At 37.1% G+C, this 19,511-nt stretch overlaps 1 protein-coding gene across 5 annotated transcripts; it reads right to left on the bottom strand.

Moving 5' to 3' along the window:
- Window positions 1-66: 66 nt before the first annotated feature.
- LOC110824099 (zinc finger C3H1 domain protein) lies at window positions 67-14,464 on the bottom strand. 5 transcript variants are annotated; one of them, XM_022054635.2, is made up of 12 exons: window positions 14,238-14,464; window positions 13,343-13,381; window positions 13,042-13,147; window positions 11,742-12,671; window positions 11,502-11,626; window positions 9,287-9,475; window positions 8,213-9,182; window positions 7,339-7,809; window positions 6,942-7,267; window positions 4,929-5,027; window positions 4,692-4,817; window positions 67-2,358 (listed from the first exon to the last, which is right to left on the bottom strand). In XM_022054635.2, exons 1-12 carry the CDS (start codon window positions 14,352-14,354, stop codon window positions 607-609), a joined length of 5,250 nt encoding a protein of 1,749 aa, XP_021910327.2. In that variant the 5' UTR covers window positions 14,355-14,464; the 3' UTR covers window positions 67-606. The 5 variants fall into 5 exon arrangements, with proteins under 5 accessions (XP_021910327.2, XP_088069064.1, XP_021910330.2 ...); XM_088212938.1 differs by having other exon boundaries at window positions 14,264-14,408; XM_022054638.2 differs by lacking the exon at window positions 9,287-9,475.
- Between the last annotated feature and the right edge of the window lie 5,047 nt (window positions 14,465-19,511).

Raw genomic sequence — 19,511 nt, 5'->3', positions numbered from 1 at the left:
ACAGGCAATTAGATTCACCCATTGGGTGATAAACCAGGTATGCAGACATTTCTTGAGTCAGTAAAATAAAATGAAGAAATTACCCTGTAATATAACCTGAAGCCACAGGAATGAATAGCCAGATTAAAAACATCACTACCAACAGTATTCATCTCAACTATGTTGATACAGATAATTGCCAGGTGTTAAAGTAATCTGGATACAACTAACATAAAGCACAGAAACTCCCCGATAAGACAAATTGGACAAGGGACCTAAGTTACATTTGCCTAATCATTCACTGTTCTCCAAGAAGAAGAAAGCTAAACCTATCTCTCATTCTCCCAGGCTGTATATCTTCACTGTTCTCCAAGAAGAAGAAAGCTAAACCTATCTGTCATTCTCCCATCTGTATATCTACCTGCAGAATCTAGTTTCACATCCTTTGTGCACCTCCCCATATCCAAAATTTTCCAAAGTTGTTTAGTCATCCTTTAAACTGGCTTCGAGCAAAATTACTGGTAAAAAGAAAAACCTGGGTAAAAATTTTCATTCTCCTGAGACACTGACGCTAACAATCTAAAATTCTGTATATCTTTTCAAAAAATTCTGTGTACATTTGAAACTTCAATCAATTTTAATACCCCTTTCTCTAGCTGCTTCCATAACATTGCTCATAGATCCTGTGTTCTTGGAGTGATTATAATAACATTGCCATAATTTGACAGAAAATGGATAAACTGATAAAACTTTCTTGTAAAATCCTTCTGATATTGGCTCAACACCTGCAATATTGCCTAATATATCTGCAGCCTCCACCCATATATACTCAGGTGCAACTGGGATGGCATGGAAGAGTGCATTCGACAAGGCTGAGCTTGCCCAAAACAAGATACTAGCATACTCATCATTGGCATGGCTGCATCTCCCAGTTAACAACTTACATGTAGAAATTGCTAGAGGGTAGTTCGATGGCGCTAATTCTAAGATTGCCTCGACAAAATCCACCAGATCTTTTAGCTTAGTTAATGCCGGGGGTAAAAGATATGGGCCATACCATGTTTCAAGGATGCAGTTCACAACTGTAAAATCAAATGAGACTGGAATCAGTAGATTATAAACTAGTTGTTGGATTCTTGGTTTTTCAATGTTCTTAATAGGTTGCATTGGCAATGGCTCCAACAAGGGGAAAGACTGGGCATGATCCAAAATTTTTTTCAAAATGTTGAACTGGCAATTGATAGAAAAATTATCCTTTGACTGTGACTCATCAATAAGCAAAAGCACAGCATGCTCTCTCAAGAAATGAATTAAATTCTCAGGAACAACAATCCTTAAAGCCTGATCAATAGCTAAGCGAGCTCCAGCATGATCATTCTGCAATAACTTGTGGAGAGAGAGATTAAGAAACCCAAACAATACATCCATCTTATTAGAATTAGTGGCGGTCACTGTGCCCCCTGACTGGCTACCATCCAAAAAGTTCAAATTTTCCATTTGAGGATATTGAACTTCCCAAACTGAACTGAACCAACGAACCATTAGTTCCTTTACAAAGCCAGATTTTCCATTCTGTAGAGCAAATTCTGCATACTGATTCCAAATACACTGAATTCCAGGGGCTTCCTCTGGCCAGTTATTAAGAGTTTCCTCAAATCTAGCAAAAGTCAAGTCCTCATTATCATTTTGCTGCACCCTTGCTGATAGCAGTGCAAGCTCCAAGCAGGATGGGTAAAGCTTAACATATTTATTCAACAAGTTTCCATAGCATTCTAAGTCACCAAGTGCCAACATACATCTGAGGTGGTTGAGAGCAAAAAGTTCTGCTGATCTGAGATTAACTTTACTCTCAAATGATCCATTATTGACAAACAGTTCAATTGAACTCGCTCCCATTTCTAGAAGCTCAACAGCCCCCTGCTTCTCCTTATCTGCCAACTGAATAGATGGCCAACTGACAGAACTGAGTTCCTTTTCAAATTCAAATTGCTGTACCACTGCACCTGGTAACTTCCTGTAAATAACTAAGTAGACACAACAAATCCAGAATACACATTTATCAGCAATTGACAAGCATGCGGCAATATGAGAAAGCATCAGAGGGTCAGATTCATCAGAAGCTGCTGCTGCTGCTGGCAATTGTTCAAAGATTCTCTGGATGGCTTTCTCAACATTTCCAGACATGCAAAGACAATTCATCATTTGCAGAAACAGGTCTAAGATGCATGCACTGGCATACATTCCATCCCCTTCAGATGCAGATCCGTGACGACATAGCACTGAGAGGGCAGCATCAAAAGCAATCAAATGATCATCAAGTTGGATCCGACTGTTGATGTACATAAGCCAAAGTCCATAGGATTTTTCATTGTGTTTGACCTGAAGAGCAAGAGGAGAAATGTATCCATACAAAAGTTTGCATTTCAAATATCCAAATGGAACAAAGGTCAGAGAGAGCAACATGAAAAAAGCCAACCACTAAGACAATAATGATTAATGAAGTATGTATTATACAAACATGTGAACAATGTGAGAAGGCTTTCCAGTAAAAAAAAAGATCAACTCCTCACAGTCCTTCAAATATACAAAATGAAGAATCCTAAAACATGTCATAAGAACCTCAGAGTTCACGAGTGATATTTCCTAGCACCACCCTTTGATCCACCTTTGGACAAACAAATGTGGGATTCAATAGAAGTGATTATTGGGATGACTTGAATAGAAAAATAGCCCCCTATATGATTCTTAATTTTCTATTTAAATCCTTACTGTCATTTTTGTTCTCTACTAGCCTCTGTACTTTTAGAAATTTTTTAAATAAACACTTCAACTGAAGTTATCTAACCACCAAGTCAACACCGTGTGTCAGTGTCACGCGGCATTGACTTGCCACCCAATGATGACGTATAATTTTTTCTACATCATCCCCCACTTTAGCAACCCTCCACCATTTGAGTAACATGGTAACTTCTCCACAAATTAGAAATTAATGCTTTCCTCCCTCACTGAGAAGTGCACGTGAGAGAAGCTTGAGGAGCAAAGAGAAATGCTGCAAGACTGAGAGAAACACTCGCCTATTGGTTCTGGAAGAGAAGCTGACGGCCACCAAAACTGAGAGAGAATAGAACAGAACTGCGGAGCTGTGCGGAACTTCAGAAGAGGAGAGAAGTAGCAGGAACCTAGGGTAGCGAACCTTCAATTTTTCACCAGAACCCAGAGAGGAAAAAAAGGGTATATCCAGCAAAAAAAAAGCTGACAATAAATATCATCCACAAAGAAAAAATACCAGAAACGAATTCTCTGGAAATGGAGGAATTGACAGTCACTTGGTGTATGTCAGTGGTATCTTCTACCCAATATATGTGTGTGTGTGTATATAATTTCCATTAACCACACTTAAATCAACTGTTTAGAAGATCTTAAGTATAGAAAAAGAAATTCCAGATCTTGACTAAAAGCAAAAGGGTCAAAAATCTTGTGATCCATATATCTCTTTCCCTCCCTGCCTTTCCTCTCTGCCTATATTCAAATTACTATATGTGTAAATCATTCTCATAACATCATTAGAGCAGTGTATTACAAGTAAAGCAAATGGATAAAGGAGGGAAGTATGGGAGAAGATGAAAACATGGCTGCTTGCCTTCTTCGTGCATATGAAGAAAAAGAAAACCCATTGCCGATTCACCCTGCTTCTTCTCTTCTCTGCTTCTGTCAACAGCTGTTGACAGCTTCTATGCTATGCCAATCACAACTCGTAATCGACACAAATTCACAAAAATGCATCAGTTTTGTTTGCTTCTCTGCTTCTGCTTCTCGCCTTCCCGGAGACAGCCGGAGCTACACCATGGTCATCCTATTCTTCTTTGTTTCGGTGGGCATCTCTTCTCTCACACGTCCCTATGATTCTCGGTGATGAAGAAGATTTCTTTTTTTTTCTTTCGATAAGGTGATGAAGAAGATTAATTTTAGCAGCATGAATACTTGTTTGACATGGCATCGGATTGAATGCCCCATCAGAAAAAAAGAAATTTCAACTGTAATTCTGCTGCCATGTCATGCCACAGCCATGTGGTATTGACTTAACAGAAACTTCTAATATCTTGAAGGGGTTATTTAAAAAATTTTCAAAATACAGAGATCCACTTAGACCAAAAATATTATAAGGACTTAAACATAAGAAAATAGTATAGGGTGTATTATATATTTAAGCCTTATTGGGGTCGTTGGTGTATCATGAAGTTCTTCCACTAAATAATTTAATTTCAGCTTATGGCAGTTACTAAAAAGTCATTTCCTCCGAAGCAGTAAAGCCATGGATGCTAATATGGATATAATAGGTGGGTTGTTATTTTGCCTATAATTAACTAGTTAAATATTAAATATACGAATTTTTCTACAATGTGCACCAGAGGTATAATCAGAACAAAAAGAAGTTTTATGAAGCACCGAGGATTTGCTAATTGTGTGCAAATGCTACCCTCTAAAGCAGTTCCTATTATCAGTACTAACAAACAAAATCCATTGGAAGCTATTAATATAAATCTATATGTGAAGTTTTATTTCGAAAAAAAAATGAGTGAAGTTACCATAAATCTATAGGAACATCTATATAAGGGAATATTGTTCCCCTGGATAGAACAGCAATTTTTAGATACCTGAAAAACAGATAATTTAGATCCATACAAACAGCAAATAATCCAAAGGAAACATACCGCATGATACAACATATCATCCTTTCCAAGTGTTCTTGCATTGCTATAGAAAATAAACAGATAAACCATCCAGAGAATTTCTGATGCTGGATTAGCCTCAAGACTTCTTGAGAGCACATTAAGAGCCTGCAAAAGCAACAAAAATTTGCCATTCATTACAGGAACAAACCTTTTTTAAAGAAATACATCAGAAATTATGTATATACAACCAAGCTAACATCAGAGCAGCAAAAGTACCTTTTTCACACCATCTACTTTGTTAACCTCCTGATTAAGAATAAGAAGAGCCACTTCAAGGGATTGGACAGCAGCACCAAAACCTTCTTTGAGTTGATTCTAATATAGTAAAACAAGGACAAAACAAAACTAAACCTATCAGATGGTGACTGAATATCGCTTATGCTCCCAGCCACTTCAGAAGCAATCAATTAGTTACAAACATATAACATAGAGAAAATTTGATAAGGAAGAAAAACATTTGAAGATGACAATAAAAACAAAGTTATGCAGGATATCAAATACAAGAAATCCAACACCATCCTCCACAAATCCCCCCACACTCAAAAAGAAAAAAAGGAAGAGGAAAAAACCACAGGCAAAGGACTATATCACTACTTGACACAAATATTGATCCAAAGCATGGGATTTATGAGGAATATAGCTTAAGGATATTCCAGGGCAAAAATAATGGTTTGGTCCTTGTATTATTAATTTTTGTTTGAATTAGTCTCTCTTTCAATTTTCGATCAAATTAGTTCCTATACTTTGAAAAGTTTTCGAACTATTAACACCGTTAACTAATTTGACATGTGACAACCTCTTATTAATTTTAGCATAAATTGAATGACATATCAAATGTCACGTGACATTTGATGTGGAAAAGATAATTTATTTTTGGACAGATTTGAATTAGTCCAAAATTTTTTTTTTAAAAAAAAGAAACAGGAATACTTCTCTCTCTTCCTTTTTTCTTTGAGACAGTCCAAAAATAAAACTATTTCCTCACCATTTCAATCGATGCTTAAAAAATAATTGTTCAGAAGAAATTCTGCAAAGTATTTTTTAAACCACACAGCAATTTAGGACATTACTAAGCACGATCTGAAACAGGAGTGCAGGCCTCATCCCATTCTGTAAGTAGTGCTCACATTTTTACATGCCTGTTCCCAGGTAAATGATAAATTTGGAGGAATCTTTCACCACTTTCCTAAACCTTCTACCAAACAGTAAGAACAGGCTGCATCTTGCAGCCATATCACTTGGATCATGGCACCTACATTTGCCTTTCCAGTTCCAATTTGGAGTTGTCTCGACAAGCTTATGAGGTACAAGCTATCTTTCCCGCTTAGTGAACTTGCAGAAATTGTGAACTCTCAACCTGGCTATTTGAGCCTCCTCTCCAGGTGTCATTTCTCTCACCATAACAGTCAATGGGCACTCTGGTCTCAATTTTAGGCCACATTTTCTCTTAGCATGGTAGGAACTTCTCTTTCTAAAAAACCATTTTCCAACAAATGCCTCAACAACAAGGAGGTGATCAGGATCCAACCCATGATTCCTGAAGAGAGGGTAGGTTGTGGATGAGCGGATGAGTTGGAAAGTGAAGCAGGTGAAGAGGTTGGTGGGGCCGAGGGAGAAGAGGAGAGAGAGAGAGAGAGAGAGAGAGAGAGAAGCAAATTGAGACTTGAGAGGAGGAGAGAGACGAGGAAAAAGAAGGAAAAGAGAGAAACATTGCTGGTTTTTTATTAAAAAAATTGGAATTTTTTCCAGGTCAGATGTCACATGGCATCTGATATGATATTTAATTTATGTTTAGATTTATCAAAATATACATATCAAGAAATTTGACATGTGACATCTAAGTTAACGATGTTAATAGTTAGTAACGGAAAAGTATTAAATTCAAAATTTTTAAAATTACTGAAACTAGTTTGACCAAAATTGAAAAAATGACTAATTTGAACAAAAATAAATAATATAGGGACCAAATCATTATTTTTGCTGATATTCCAGACATTTATCTGGCAAACACCAGCTTATTTTAGAGAGGTTATAGGATTTCAAAAATAAAAGCTAATATATACTAGCTTTGGGTAACTTATAAGCTCTTCATTAAATTCTTGGAGAACCCACAAACTCCTTTCACCCAAGTTTAAGCTATGCCTGACACCCTCTAAGATATTCTAGTGCATGACTATATGTAGCAGTATCCTCATAATGAAGAAATAGAGTGGTGTATGATATACAAACCATTATGCCATTTTTACTCTGAAAATAAGACGCTTGTCTATTCCAACTTCCATAGACCTCGATGCGACCATCACATCCACGCAAGCATGACCTATCTGCAAAGAAATTGTTCTGAAGAAAAGAAGATAAAGCTAAGGAAATGCTGAAAACCTTCCACCAGCACTGTCCATTCTTCTTCGCTCCAAGAGATTCATATGAATGTGAATTGACTTTCATAACATCTAAGCTAACAAAATATGTTGGTGGAGTCAAAACATTGTGATACTTGGAAAGTTTAATCACATCATTACTTTTCTGCTGCTTTGAAGTTAATCCCACCTGACAATCTACAGACATAGTATTTCAGGAATCTGAGCAACAAAAAAACGGTTTCCAAAATTATAGTAGGAGATCATACCAGCATTATCAGAAATGTGACACCGATGCCTATTTCCTCCAGAACAGTTGTTCAAATGTTGCCAAGGACATTCGTCATTGTTACACTTTCCTCGTAGCTCATACATGCAGAGTGGCCATAACGGGTCAATCTTAGAATCGCATGAATAAGAACTACTTTCTCTGTCAAGTAGCAAGCTAGCTGTCAAATCTTTCTGCTGCATTTCATCTTCGCAAGTATTATCCGACTCATGTTTTTTACATCCATTCTCGGTTAGCATTGGAGTGTTTGGTGACATCATTTTCAAATGACGAAAAGCACTCCTCAAAATCAAAGAGGATGGGAGTGCGCTGAAGAATGGGACATGATTTCTGGTTCCACTGCCCTCCAAATCAGAAGAAGAATAAACTTTCAAGGAACTCTTCTCAACATGCCACTGTTCCTCCTTCTGTACATTTTCCTGAGACACACTTCTTTCCAGTCGATCAGTACCTATACAGAAAATAAAAATCATTAAAGCTGCTGCATTCGAGAAGGGAGGAAAAAAAATGCCTACATTTAGAACCACTGTGACAATCAATTTGAGTAGCAATGAAATGTTGCATATTTACAATTTTTTTAAAGTAAAAATGATGCATTTTTACATTAACAAGTACATCTAGTGACTCCTTGCCAGAGCCTTATAACCCATGGACCCCATGCATGGTAGGTGCAGTTTCAGGTTGTGAGCGCAATCTCTTCCAAGTTCAGGTTATTTTTCTTCAAAAAGAAGCAGCTAATAAGTTCTGGAACAATACATAGCTTCGTGCCAACACTATTGGAAAAAAAAGGCCCTAAATTCAAGAAGAGACATAACTGATTTTTCTTTAAATTAGTTCCCCTTAAAGAAACTTGCCTCGGAATTTATATTGCTGATTTTTTTCTGTCTCTAATAATGGAATGCTCCCTTCACTCATCAGGGTTTTCTCACTTCCACCATCACTTTCAGCCCCCTGTTCAACCACACACTCCATATTGTAACATGAAGTGCCATTTTTTGACATTGTTCTCCTTCCTAGTCGTGCAAATAGTTCAGACCTTAATGCTGCTTCAAGAAGAAAGGAGTCTTGACAGCTATCAATAAGAAACATGTCCTTTAATTCATTGTTTGTGCTATCTTTAGTTATTTCTAAAGTACGCTCCTTTGGCTGACATCCAGAGTTGAATTGAGCTGACTCATTATCCATTGACAAAGTCTCCTCATCCTCATCCAGTGAAATATTTGGATCACTGGATGGAGAGCTTATCATATTTCCAGCATGTTTGCCATTACAAGGCAATTGTTCGGAGGTACTAGCATCTGGCTCACTGCATGGTTCTGATCCCAAATTTTGTCCACTGCCATGATGATAAGGCAGATTTCGAGGACCACTATTGGCACAATGAAGATTTGAATTGTACACTGGTTGATTAAATTCATCATAGTCAAGCTGGATCCCATATGATTTCGGTATTATGTCCATGTTTTCAGTTCTGTTATCTATGTCATCAAAAGCAATACCAGCATTTGCATGCTGCCTGGAGGATAACAATAAACTGGAATCATGCATGAGAAAAGATCTAAAATGGGCTGAGCACATCTCTCTTCTGCGATAAAGGTCTACGCATCTAGCATTAGCCTCAATCAGTGACCTCTGTGCTCTCCGGTAAGCTTTAAGAGCATTTCGTTCTTCAATCTCACATATGCGCCTGTACTCTTGCCCCTCCTCCAGTTCTTTGTCCAGTGATTCCTCCATATCAGCTAACGATTCTATATTTTGGCTGCCATGTCCGAAGACATTTATATTATCCGAGCCACTCCAGATGCTTGCATTTCCCAAAGATCCCTTCAGTGCCAAGTAAACACAAATATCAACAAAAATAGGAAGAAAAAACATGATTAAATAAAAGGTCTTTACAACAAGACAACACCAAGAACATTGAGAGAGACCTCATGTCTGTTATTGACAGAGACCCTGCTTTTGTTGTTCAAGGAGGCTTTAAGTGCCTTATTACCAAATAACATTTTGCAATCAGTATTGCTTTTTACTAGATTCTGCTTTGTTGTTGCTCGGTTCAAGGAAGAGTTTCCAGGTATATCTCCACCAAAATTACTGGGCTGATTCTGTTCTGCACTGCTCTACAAAATTACATGAACCATGTACATTCAATTATTCAAGCCTTCAAACCTTGGATATTTGCTGAGCTCTACATATATTGTTTTCAAGTCTTAACTAATTATTTATGCATGTGTACAACAAGGTTTTTAAAAAATTGTACCATGTTAAAGAATGTTAAAAAAATTGCTTAGTGCAACAGCAAGTGAAATATAATAAGTTAACCGGGAAAATTACTAAAACATAAAGTAATATACAAAAAAACTATTACATATTGGGGGGAAAAACAAATGCATAATTTCTCTTACAATTTAAAATAACATTACAAAAGCATGTTCTCCAATGTTAGTTAAGTACAACCTTAACAACCATTTTAATGACAAATGTTTATAAAATTACTACTTTTCCCTTTACCTGAATAAAATAATAAAATTGTGTTCAGTTAAGCTTCCTCTGATACCAAAGCTATTTGAAGACACTCTAATAACTATTGCTCCAAGTAGAAAACCAGAAGAGAGAAGAAACATCAGTGGCATGCTAATTCTCATTTATGCCATACCCACACTTTCTTGCAAATTGTGCAGGAGGAAATCTACATATACTTACTTTAAAATCAGTATTAGCTACTGAAAATGACTAACATTGCAAATCCAATAGGTTCATGCCCAATCTTTTATCGGCACATTTGTGCTCGATGGGGATCCTCGTGGTTTTCATGGATTATTTATATTTATGATTGGTTGCATTAATGACAATCATGATATAAATCAAGAAAAAAAGGACATGGACCTGCATCACCAACTAAACACCACACATAAATTAGGTCTGTTCGATGTTTCTCTGTCTCGTCTCTCTGTTTAGGCTTTTCTGAGGCCATGGCACAAAAATGAAAGAAAACTATGGAAGCGTACCTGATTTCATGGGAGGCATGAAAGATGATGAAGCACGGGTAGTTGGGAAAGATAGAGGAACCAAACAAGCGATTCTCCTGAGCGTGAAAGATGGGCGATTATGGACCCATGATGGTGGAAATTTGAAGGGGCAAAGGAAATCGATTAATCTAGAAGGGAATCAAAGAATGAAAAGCATGGACCCGTGATGGTGGAAATTTGAAGGGGAAAAGGAAATCGAACAATCTAGAACGCAATTGAAGAATGAAAAGCATGTGATTGGCTTAGGGGAGATATTTTCTTTTTTATTCTTTTTCTATGAAGAGGAAAATAAAAGGACATGATGGGCATTCTAAAAAATAACAGGAATGATTTTTATTTTCTTTTTTGATAGGAAAGATTATAAGGGTTTATAGGTCAAAATATTTGGTCAACATTTCTATGATTTAAAACGGATTGATATTACCATAGCCTGAATCACGTTTTAGTAATTTACCCAAATTAATTTCACAAGGGGCTCTTTGGTTTAATTTCTATCATATTTTTTTACTTAAATACAAAAGTATCGTAATAGATTTTGATCATAATTTTCATGTTTCAATCAATTCAACTCCTTCATTGTATTTATTGAAGACATATTTTGATTCCCACTCTAATAGATTAGAAATCCACAATAATTATGTCCAGCTACATATCAAGGAAATTCTAGTAAGTAAACAAAAAGAATAGGAAATAAATTGAATAAGAAAACCAGACTGGACATTAGCACATTTAGTTAGTCCCCTCCTCGCATATGATAAATGCAAATGTCCATTATCACAAGCAAGTATGTGCCAGACATATTATTGTTGTAGCAAAATGAGGAAACTGTTATATAAGGAAATAGAACAATACAACATAATTGTTCCATTATCACATTCGGGCCTTTGGTACCACATAAGCAAACACAAGTAAAACTAGCAAGCAACAAATTATCATAAGAACGTATGTGTCTGACATAATATAGTTGGTAAAATGAGGGAACTGCTGTATAAGGAAACATAACAATCATGCAGTGTAAAGAAAATGAAGCAGCCAATCATACAGAACCAGGAGTTTGATTAAAGAAACATAATCATAAAATAATAAAGTAAAATAAAATTATAACTTAAACACTTACTGTATTTTCTGGCAAAGTATCAGAGATGATATTTGCTTTTGGGGCAATTTGATGTGACATTACAAAGTGATCAATGGGGCTCCTCACCTCGTCAGTTTGATTGGAACTACCACTGATATTAACACCTGTGAGACATAACCAGTCTCATCCTGTAAGAATCACTGAAGATGGAAGAGAAGAAGCTTAATGAAAGATAAGAACAAATTATTACTATCATATCATCAAAAATATTTGTCACACCATGTATTTTTTCTGGTGGAACATCCACTCGTCTACCATCTAGCTTGTTCGTTTTAACATCAGAATCTTTTCTGCTCATGGAAATTCCTTCATGTCTACTGTCAACCTTATTATCATCATGCAGGCTACCTTCCTCCAACAGCAGATTTTTAGGAGGTAAAGCTGATTGTGCAGGAGATACTTTCCCCCCACTATCTGAAACTACCTGGGCAGGATAAGATTCACCAACTTTTATTCGTTTCTTGTCCGGTTCTTTTGGTCCCAATATTTCAGTATCACCAGAAGCTGAATTACATTTCCTAGATGCATCATTGCTCGTGTTGGGAGAATTATATTCCTTACATGAAACCAAATTAGATTCCTTACTTTGCTGGCAGAGCTTACGCTTTAGCTTGCTTTCCCGAATTGCAATCTGCTGCTTCAATTCCTGAAGTTTACTGTCACTAAAACCCAAAGTTCTGTCACATTGACGGTCACGATTTCCTACATTTTTGTTGACCCTATTAAATTTCTTAAGTTGAGAATGTTGCTCAACCAATGAAGGCCCAGGACTTCTAGCATTAGTTCCCGCATTAAATATGCGACGTACATAGAAGTTTTTACGCATTAATCCATTAACATTTCCAGCACTCTGCCGTGATCTTTTTGATTTTGCCAACGAAGAAGAAGGTGGCCTTTGATTGCCACCAGGGCCACTTGTCCCGGACTGAACCTTTAAAGCTTTTCCTTGCTCCTGACTATCAGATTCACTGTCACTATCATCATCAGAGAAGCTAATCACAAGGTTCTTGTCCGAAGCTGGAGTTCGATACCATCTAGGATTGGCACATTTAAATGGCACCCGAATTTTCTTGATATTCTTCTGATTGTTAGGCAGGATAGATGTTGGAGGCTGTGTACGAATATAAATGTTTCCAGAAGCACTTGTTCCTGCAAAGTGTCAATTGCCCATTAACTATACTTTCGGCATCAACATAGATATTTACTTATAGTAATTAAACAGCTCATCTTAACCCGAGAAAAAAAAAGATGGAATCACTTTGCAATTCTCAAGTTGATATCAAATCCAACCCGCTATTAAAGGTGAAAGGAGTTATCAAGATATCATATAAAATTTGCTTATGCATAGAGCAAAATTCGATTTCATGTCAACTTGCATTTCAAAATGAGGAGCAAGAGTGAGAATGACTTCTACACTAGAAGACCAAACACTAATGTAGATTACAGACATTATCAACAAGGATGCACTATGACTTCAATCTCATTTCTTGCCACAATATCACCATATCAGTAATAATACCTGCCTGTATCCGATGAACAGATTTGTTTGTGGAAGGAACTGAATTGTATCCTGCAGTCGGTGCAATATTACCAGGGGGCATTGCGACAGAGAGAATAGGTTCTTCCTACATATAGAGATAACAGTATATATTTTAAGTAGTATTTTAATTTTTTAAAGAAATTTTTAGTAATATTGTCATGCAGGAAAAACACATCTGAAATTGGAAATGCTCCAATACAAAAAGTAACTTTACGACAATGAATGAAGTTTATAGTTTGAAAGCATTGATACCTAAAATAGTTGAACGTAAGCTTTTTACCTTTTCTGGGCACTGCATTAAAGCTAGAAATTGAGGAACCTATAAAGCAGAAAAATTCCACATCCCCAACATATTGAAAAGTGAAAAACTCTCAAAAAATCAAAAAGAAACCAACAAAATGAACAAAAAATTATTAAAATGTTCTAACAAAAAATTAAAACCATACCAGATAAGTAAATCTCCAACAGTCCAACACAACTAACATCCAATAAATGTATAAACATATTTACAAAGTTTCATTACTTCAATTCCAATTAATTGGCACCCATTTTTCCCATTAGAACTTTAAAAAAAAAAAAGCATGGTTCACAAGTCAATCAAACGACAAGAAGTTGTCTATCTAGAATAGCTTATGCTTTTGCCAGAAACCCAAGGATAACCCCTCCTCGGTTTCCCTCTACTTTTCTCAACAACCAAACACAAACAGTATAACACTTACTAATAACTAACGATTAAAGGCTGAAAAAACATAGAACCATACATAATAACCGCATCCTTAGATCCTAAACCCTCATCTTAAACATCGAAACTCAGAAAATAAAACCTTAAAAAAGAAGAACGTGAAATGAAAAGGAAAACAATACTACGGAGAGTCGACGTGAGTTCACTCTCCAAAACCCCATTGAAGCATTAGATTGAATCCAATAGTTTTCTCAATTTATTCTCACACAAACTTTCAGCAATCAAAAACGATTAACCCCCCAAAACAAAAAAAAACTAAAGCTACCTAATGAACGAGCCAGCGAGAGAACAAGATAGAGGAGAAAATATATATACCTAAAACCAGGTAAAGCAAAACAACAAAACGCGTCAGAGTGCAATATATACACGCAAAAACACATGAATTATAACAATGATAATAAAATGAAAGCGCGATTTCTTGAAGAGACATTACTTCTTCGTCCGACGAGGAGAGCTCACCTTCTTCTCTGCCAGATCGTGACGCTTCGAAAAGAATCGCGTCCACTGCACCTGAGGCCACCGTTTTATGGAGCTCACCGGTTTCGTCCATTTTTATTAGTAAATTTCTTTCCTTTCTTGTTTCTTATGACTTTCTCTTTCTCTCTCTTTCTATATCTCACTCGCTCTAAAATAACCTTTTTTTATCGCAGATATAACGAAACGTTTTTTTTTCCCTTTGTGGATTACTTTCCTTTCTGTGGCGGCCGACGGGTTCCAGTCGCCGGAGAAAGTAAAACCGGAGGCGGGTCAATGAGTGTGAAAGTACAGATATACCATCGATGGCTGACGCGGTTTTACACTTTGCACTCCTTTGTTTGGTCGTTTTGGATGGGTATATTCGTCATTTTGGTTAATAATGTTGAAAGAGTGGGAGCCAAATGGAAATAATCTCAAATAAATTGGCAATAATCTAAAATTAATTAATTTACAGGTTCAGTAATTACGCTAACTAGATGTTAGATACGAGTTATAATTTCAAATTATTAAATTATAATTAATTAAAAATTTAGTTCTATTTTTATATTTAAAAATTTTAAATAATTATTTATATATTACTAAAATTATATTTATATTTAAAAATTATAGAGTTTATAATTTATAGTTAATTAAAAATTAATTTTTTTTTATATCTTAAAAATTTAAATAGATAATTGTTTTGTACATTATCATAATTTTTTAATATTTTAAAATTTCAATGACTAGTATTTAAAATTTTATTTATATATCATGTTAGTTTTATTTTTATATTTTAAAATTTAAGTGGATAAATATTAAAATTTTATACTTTAGAAATTTTAAATTAATAACTATTATATTTTTATATTTTAAAAATTAAATAAATAAGTATATTTATTATGTTTTTATATTTTGAAATTCAAGTGTATAATATTTAAATTTTATGTTTTTATATTATATATATTTTAAAATTTAAGTATATTGTATTTAATATTTTAATATACTATATATATTATAATTAATATTAATATATTACTTTTATTTTTATTTCAAATAATACGAAAATGTCATGAAACTTTTTTTTTTAATTTTTTCATCTGTATGTGTATATATATTGTTGTTTGAGCATACATATTTATTTTAATGGCACTTGTACATGATTTAGTGGATCTTAAAAAATTAGAAAATTTTAATTTAGCAAAAATATAATATATGGAATAAATTAAAAATTTTCATAAAAATTTACAAAAACAAAGAATTACATATTTGAGTATAGAGTGGTGTGAATTTTATTAGAAAATACTAAAATGATAATTATCTAAAAAGTTAGGAAAAAATTTAATTTGTAAATTTTAAAACCATGTAAAATAAGTCAGAACTTTTAAATTTTAGAAGAAAATCTAATTTAAAATTAGATTTAAACTCACTTTTTATTATTTTAAATAAATTTCATAGTCTTTAATTAAATTAATTGTAGATTTTAAATTATTTTTACTTTTTTCTCAGACGTAACCTTTGTCAAGATTTGGAAAAAATTCATTTTATTTACTAAATTTTAAAAAAAAAATTTGATGGGATTTAAAATTTATTTTCTAAATTTTTCTTCAAAATTTGTTTGAACTTTTATCAAATTATTGTCTCGTGACTAAACTAACAAACATTTATGCAAAAAACTACTTATAAAATTGACATAGATGAGTAAGTAAGTAATGCTAATAGAAACCTATTTAATTTTTTTATATCCAATCAACTGTGATATTAAGTCTCAATAAAAATTCATAAAAAAAAATTTATCTATCATAATTTATACTTACATGATTTTTATATAAAAATATAAAGAATAAATTGATACTATAAAGTAATAAATTCAAAGTTATGTTTTTATAAATTAAACTAAACGTGAGTAGAACTTTGTATAATCATACTTTCTGTAATGCCCGGAAAGATGAAGAAAAAAAAAAAAAAGGAGTGCCACGTCAGCAGACCCAGTCAGCAGTCCTGGCCAACCAGGACCTGCCACGTGGCAAAACCATGTCGACCGAAGACGGGCCACGTTGGCGATCCGCGTGCGCGCGATCGGACGGCCCAGATCAATCGCGCGCACGGACGGCCCAGATTTAATCGCACGGACGGCCCAGATTTAATCAAAAACGGACAGCCCAGATTAAATCAAAATGGACGGTTAAGATCAAAAGGCAAAAGGGTATAAATAGAACCCCCACACCAGACCACAAACCCTAGCCGCCTGCCCTCGCCGGAGAAGACGAACCAGAGCCGGCCGCCGCCGTCCGCCGCCGTCCGCCGCCGCACCGGGGAAATTTCCAACCGCCGATCGAGGTAAATTTCACACCCTTGACTCGTTTTTCCACGCTGATTCCCCCTGTGGCCAAATCAGAGCCAAAATCTCAGAAAACACGGCCGAAAGCCAGCGGCGCCGCCGCGTCCCTCCTCAGGTTTTGCCTCCGATGAGGCCCTTACCGACCTCCGTTTGATGCAATTTTTATATCACCGTGATCACCATTCTTTTCTCTACAGGTTGACCGGAGCTGAATCACCAAAAGACGAACCTCGCCGGAGAGCCGCCGCACCCGAGAGCACCGCCGCCGGTAAGCTTCGGTTTTCTGTAATTTTTTGGCCCCCCGAGGGCTGTAGGGTTGTTTATTCACAGAAACCAATGCGAGTGTGGCCGAATTCGGCCGAAAACGGCCAACCCGAGGCGAATCGCCGTCGCTGGAGCACGGCGGAGCCGCCGTGCCGGAGTTGCGATATTGGCCGAAAGGGGCCCTGGACCTAATTTGAGATTTTTTGGAACACGTGCAGGTACCAGTAGTGCGTTTCAGTTTCCCGGGAAAAATTCAGGAAAAATTGGGGACAGCTTGTAGGCGCACTGTGAAGCCGTGTTTGGATCCCTAAACGAGTAAGGACCCCTCACCCTATTTCCTATCACGGTATTAAAGTTCAATAATGATAAAACGGTAATTCTTGAACCAACGAATGTGTGAAATTGCTTAAGGTCGCTAATGGAGCCCGAGTCTTGTGTGTTTGCTGGTTAACTGTTATTTGGCATATTTTACAGTTTTAAATGCAGTATGAGGCCCGATGTTTTCATTTCTTTGTTTGTGTGCATATTTTACTGTTTTATTGATTATGAGCTGGATGACTGAGATACCGATGCTGTATGTTGTCTATTTGGCATAAACTGCTGTTTGCTTGTTTAAATGTGAATTGATGATGCTGATTGAGGAAAAAGAGAATGAAAGATTATGTAAATGGGTAATTGTATAACGTGGTCAGCCTGACTAGATATCCTGGGAGATGGTGGACGGACCGGGTCCGTAGGGGACCCCACCGGGATTGTGGTCTCCCATACCGGACGGGGTATGGAGATCTTATGTGTTTTGGCGCCCATACCGGACGGGGTATGGGGACGGCTCGTTTCACCCTCATACCGGACGGGGTATTGAGGTTTATAGTTTTGGCGCCCATACCGGACGAGGTATGGGGACGACCCGTTTTACCCTCATACCGGACGGGGTATTGAGGTTTACAGTTTTGGCGCCCACACCGGACGAGGTATAGGGACGGCCCTGGAATCTGATTACAAGTATTAAGGGTAACGGGTAGCGGGACTCCTATGGATCCCCATGGATACTAGTAGGCTGGTGAATGAGGAAAAAAAATTGTGAAATGATTGAATTGCAAGGGCGTGATAAGTATTATGTTACACAGTTTATATGATTTCATGATGATGATAATGTTATTGCTTTCGTATATTGTTTTATGAATTTCACCGAGGTAAGTGAATAGTAAAAGGTTTTATTACTGATAAATGAGTTTATTGTAAATTATGCTCCATTGGTCTTTTTGTGTTTTCTACCCACCTTTACCTCTGTGACGGTGAGATATCGTGATGTTCTTACTGGGCTAGTGTAGCTCATTTCTTATTTAATCATTTCAGATCAGGAAGACATTGTTCCCGAGCCCGTTCCGCAAGAAGACGACAAAGGGGACGCCTAAAGACTCCAAAGTCATATTCATAGCTTTACCTTCGAATTTCTCTTTTAGTTAGTTTGATCTTTTATATTTTGAGCACGTTTTTCTGGTTTCAGTGTAAGGGATGTTAATCGAATTTTGACTTCGCTTCCGCATTTGACATTTTTAATATACATTTCATTTAAAATTTTCGGGGCCGTTACAGGGATCCTCTTTTGAAGAGGCCCAATACTGGCTGGCAGAAACAGAGAGAGCTTTCGAGACCTTGGGAGTAGTTCCTGAGCAGAGGGCTGTCATTGCCTCCTACATGCTGGTAGGGGAAGCAGTGCGCTAGTGGGAGCTCAAGCAGACCACCTTGCCCACACCAGCTACTTGGGAGCAGTTCTTAGCGGCTTTCCACGCGGAGTATCTCCCAAAACACATTCAACACTTAAAGGAAATGGAGTTTGCTCAGTTGGTCCAGGGAAACATGACAGTGTCGGAGTACGCCCGTAAGTTCCTAGAACTGGGTCGACATGCCCCGGAGACACTGATGGATGAGGGCCGAAAGGCCAGGAAATTCCAGTGGGGTCTCCGCCCAGAGATTAGACAGCACTTACTGGTGATGGAGCTCGAGACATATTCGGCAGTGCTGGTAAAGGCGCAGATCATAGAAAGGAGTTTCGACACCCACCCTCAGCTAGCGGGAAGTTCCCGACCCTCAGCCCCGCTCCGCAGGCCAGCACCTACCATGCCTGTCCAACCCAGTAAGAGGCCCAGACCCGCCATCCAGGCTCCTCTTCAGGCTACGGGAGTAGCACGCGGGAAGATCTGCCAACACTGCGGCAGGGATCACGGGGACCGACCCTGCTACCGCCTCAGCAACACCTGTCGCATATGCGGCAGTGCTCAACATTATGCAAGGGACTGCCCGAGGAACCAGAATCAGAGAAGGCCTCCAATCCATGGCAGAGTTTACAACCTTACCCAAAAGGATGCCGACGCAGACCCGGACGTGGTACATGGTATGTATACTATCTCTGGTCATATTGCTCATGTTTTGTTTGATACTGGTGCATCACATTCTTTTATTTCACATGCTCTTGCTTCCAAAATTTGTGTATCACCTGATAGACTTGATTCATTATTGCTTGTATCTACCGCTGGGGGGGAGACATTGCTAGGAGAGGCTGTCTACAGGGCATGTGCCGTGGAGATGGCAGATAGGAAATTGAGGGTAGACTTGATAGGGTTAGACACGGGGGATTTTGATGTAATC

Source organism: Carica papaya, chromosome 2, assembly GCF_054855325.1.
Source record: "Carica papaya isolate Zhongbai chromosome 2, ASM5485532v1, whole genome shotgun sequence".
Classification (NCBI taxonomy): domain Eukaryota; kingdom Viridiplantae; phylum Streptophyta; class Magnoliopsida; order Brassicales; family Caricaceae; genus Carica; species Carica papaya.
The sequence above is the reverse complement of the archived record's forward strand: the minus strand, read 5'-3'. Positions and strand labels throughout refer to the sequence as shown.

What these genes read in the sequence shown, in the direction of transcription:
- LOC110824099 (XM_022054635.2), bottom strand. Translation starts at nt 14,354, where the DNA reads ATGGACGAAACCGGTGAGCTCCATAAAACGGTGGCCTCAGGTGCAGTG. An exon ending in ATACTTTGCCAGAAAATACA is followed by an intron (nt 9,476 to 11,501) that starts GTAAGTGTTTAA and finishes GTAATTTTGTAG; the next exon opens with AGCAGTGCAGAACAGAATCA. An exon ending in TCACATTTCTGATAATGCTG is followed by an intron (nt 7,268 to 7,338) that starts GTATGATCTCCT and finishes CTATGTCTGTAG; the next exon opens with ATTGTCAGGTGGGATTAACT.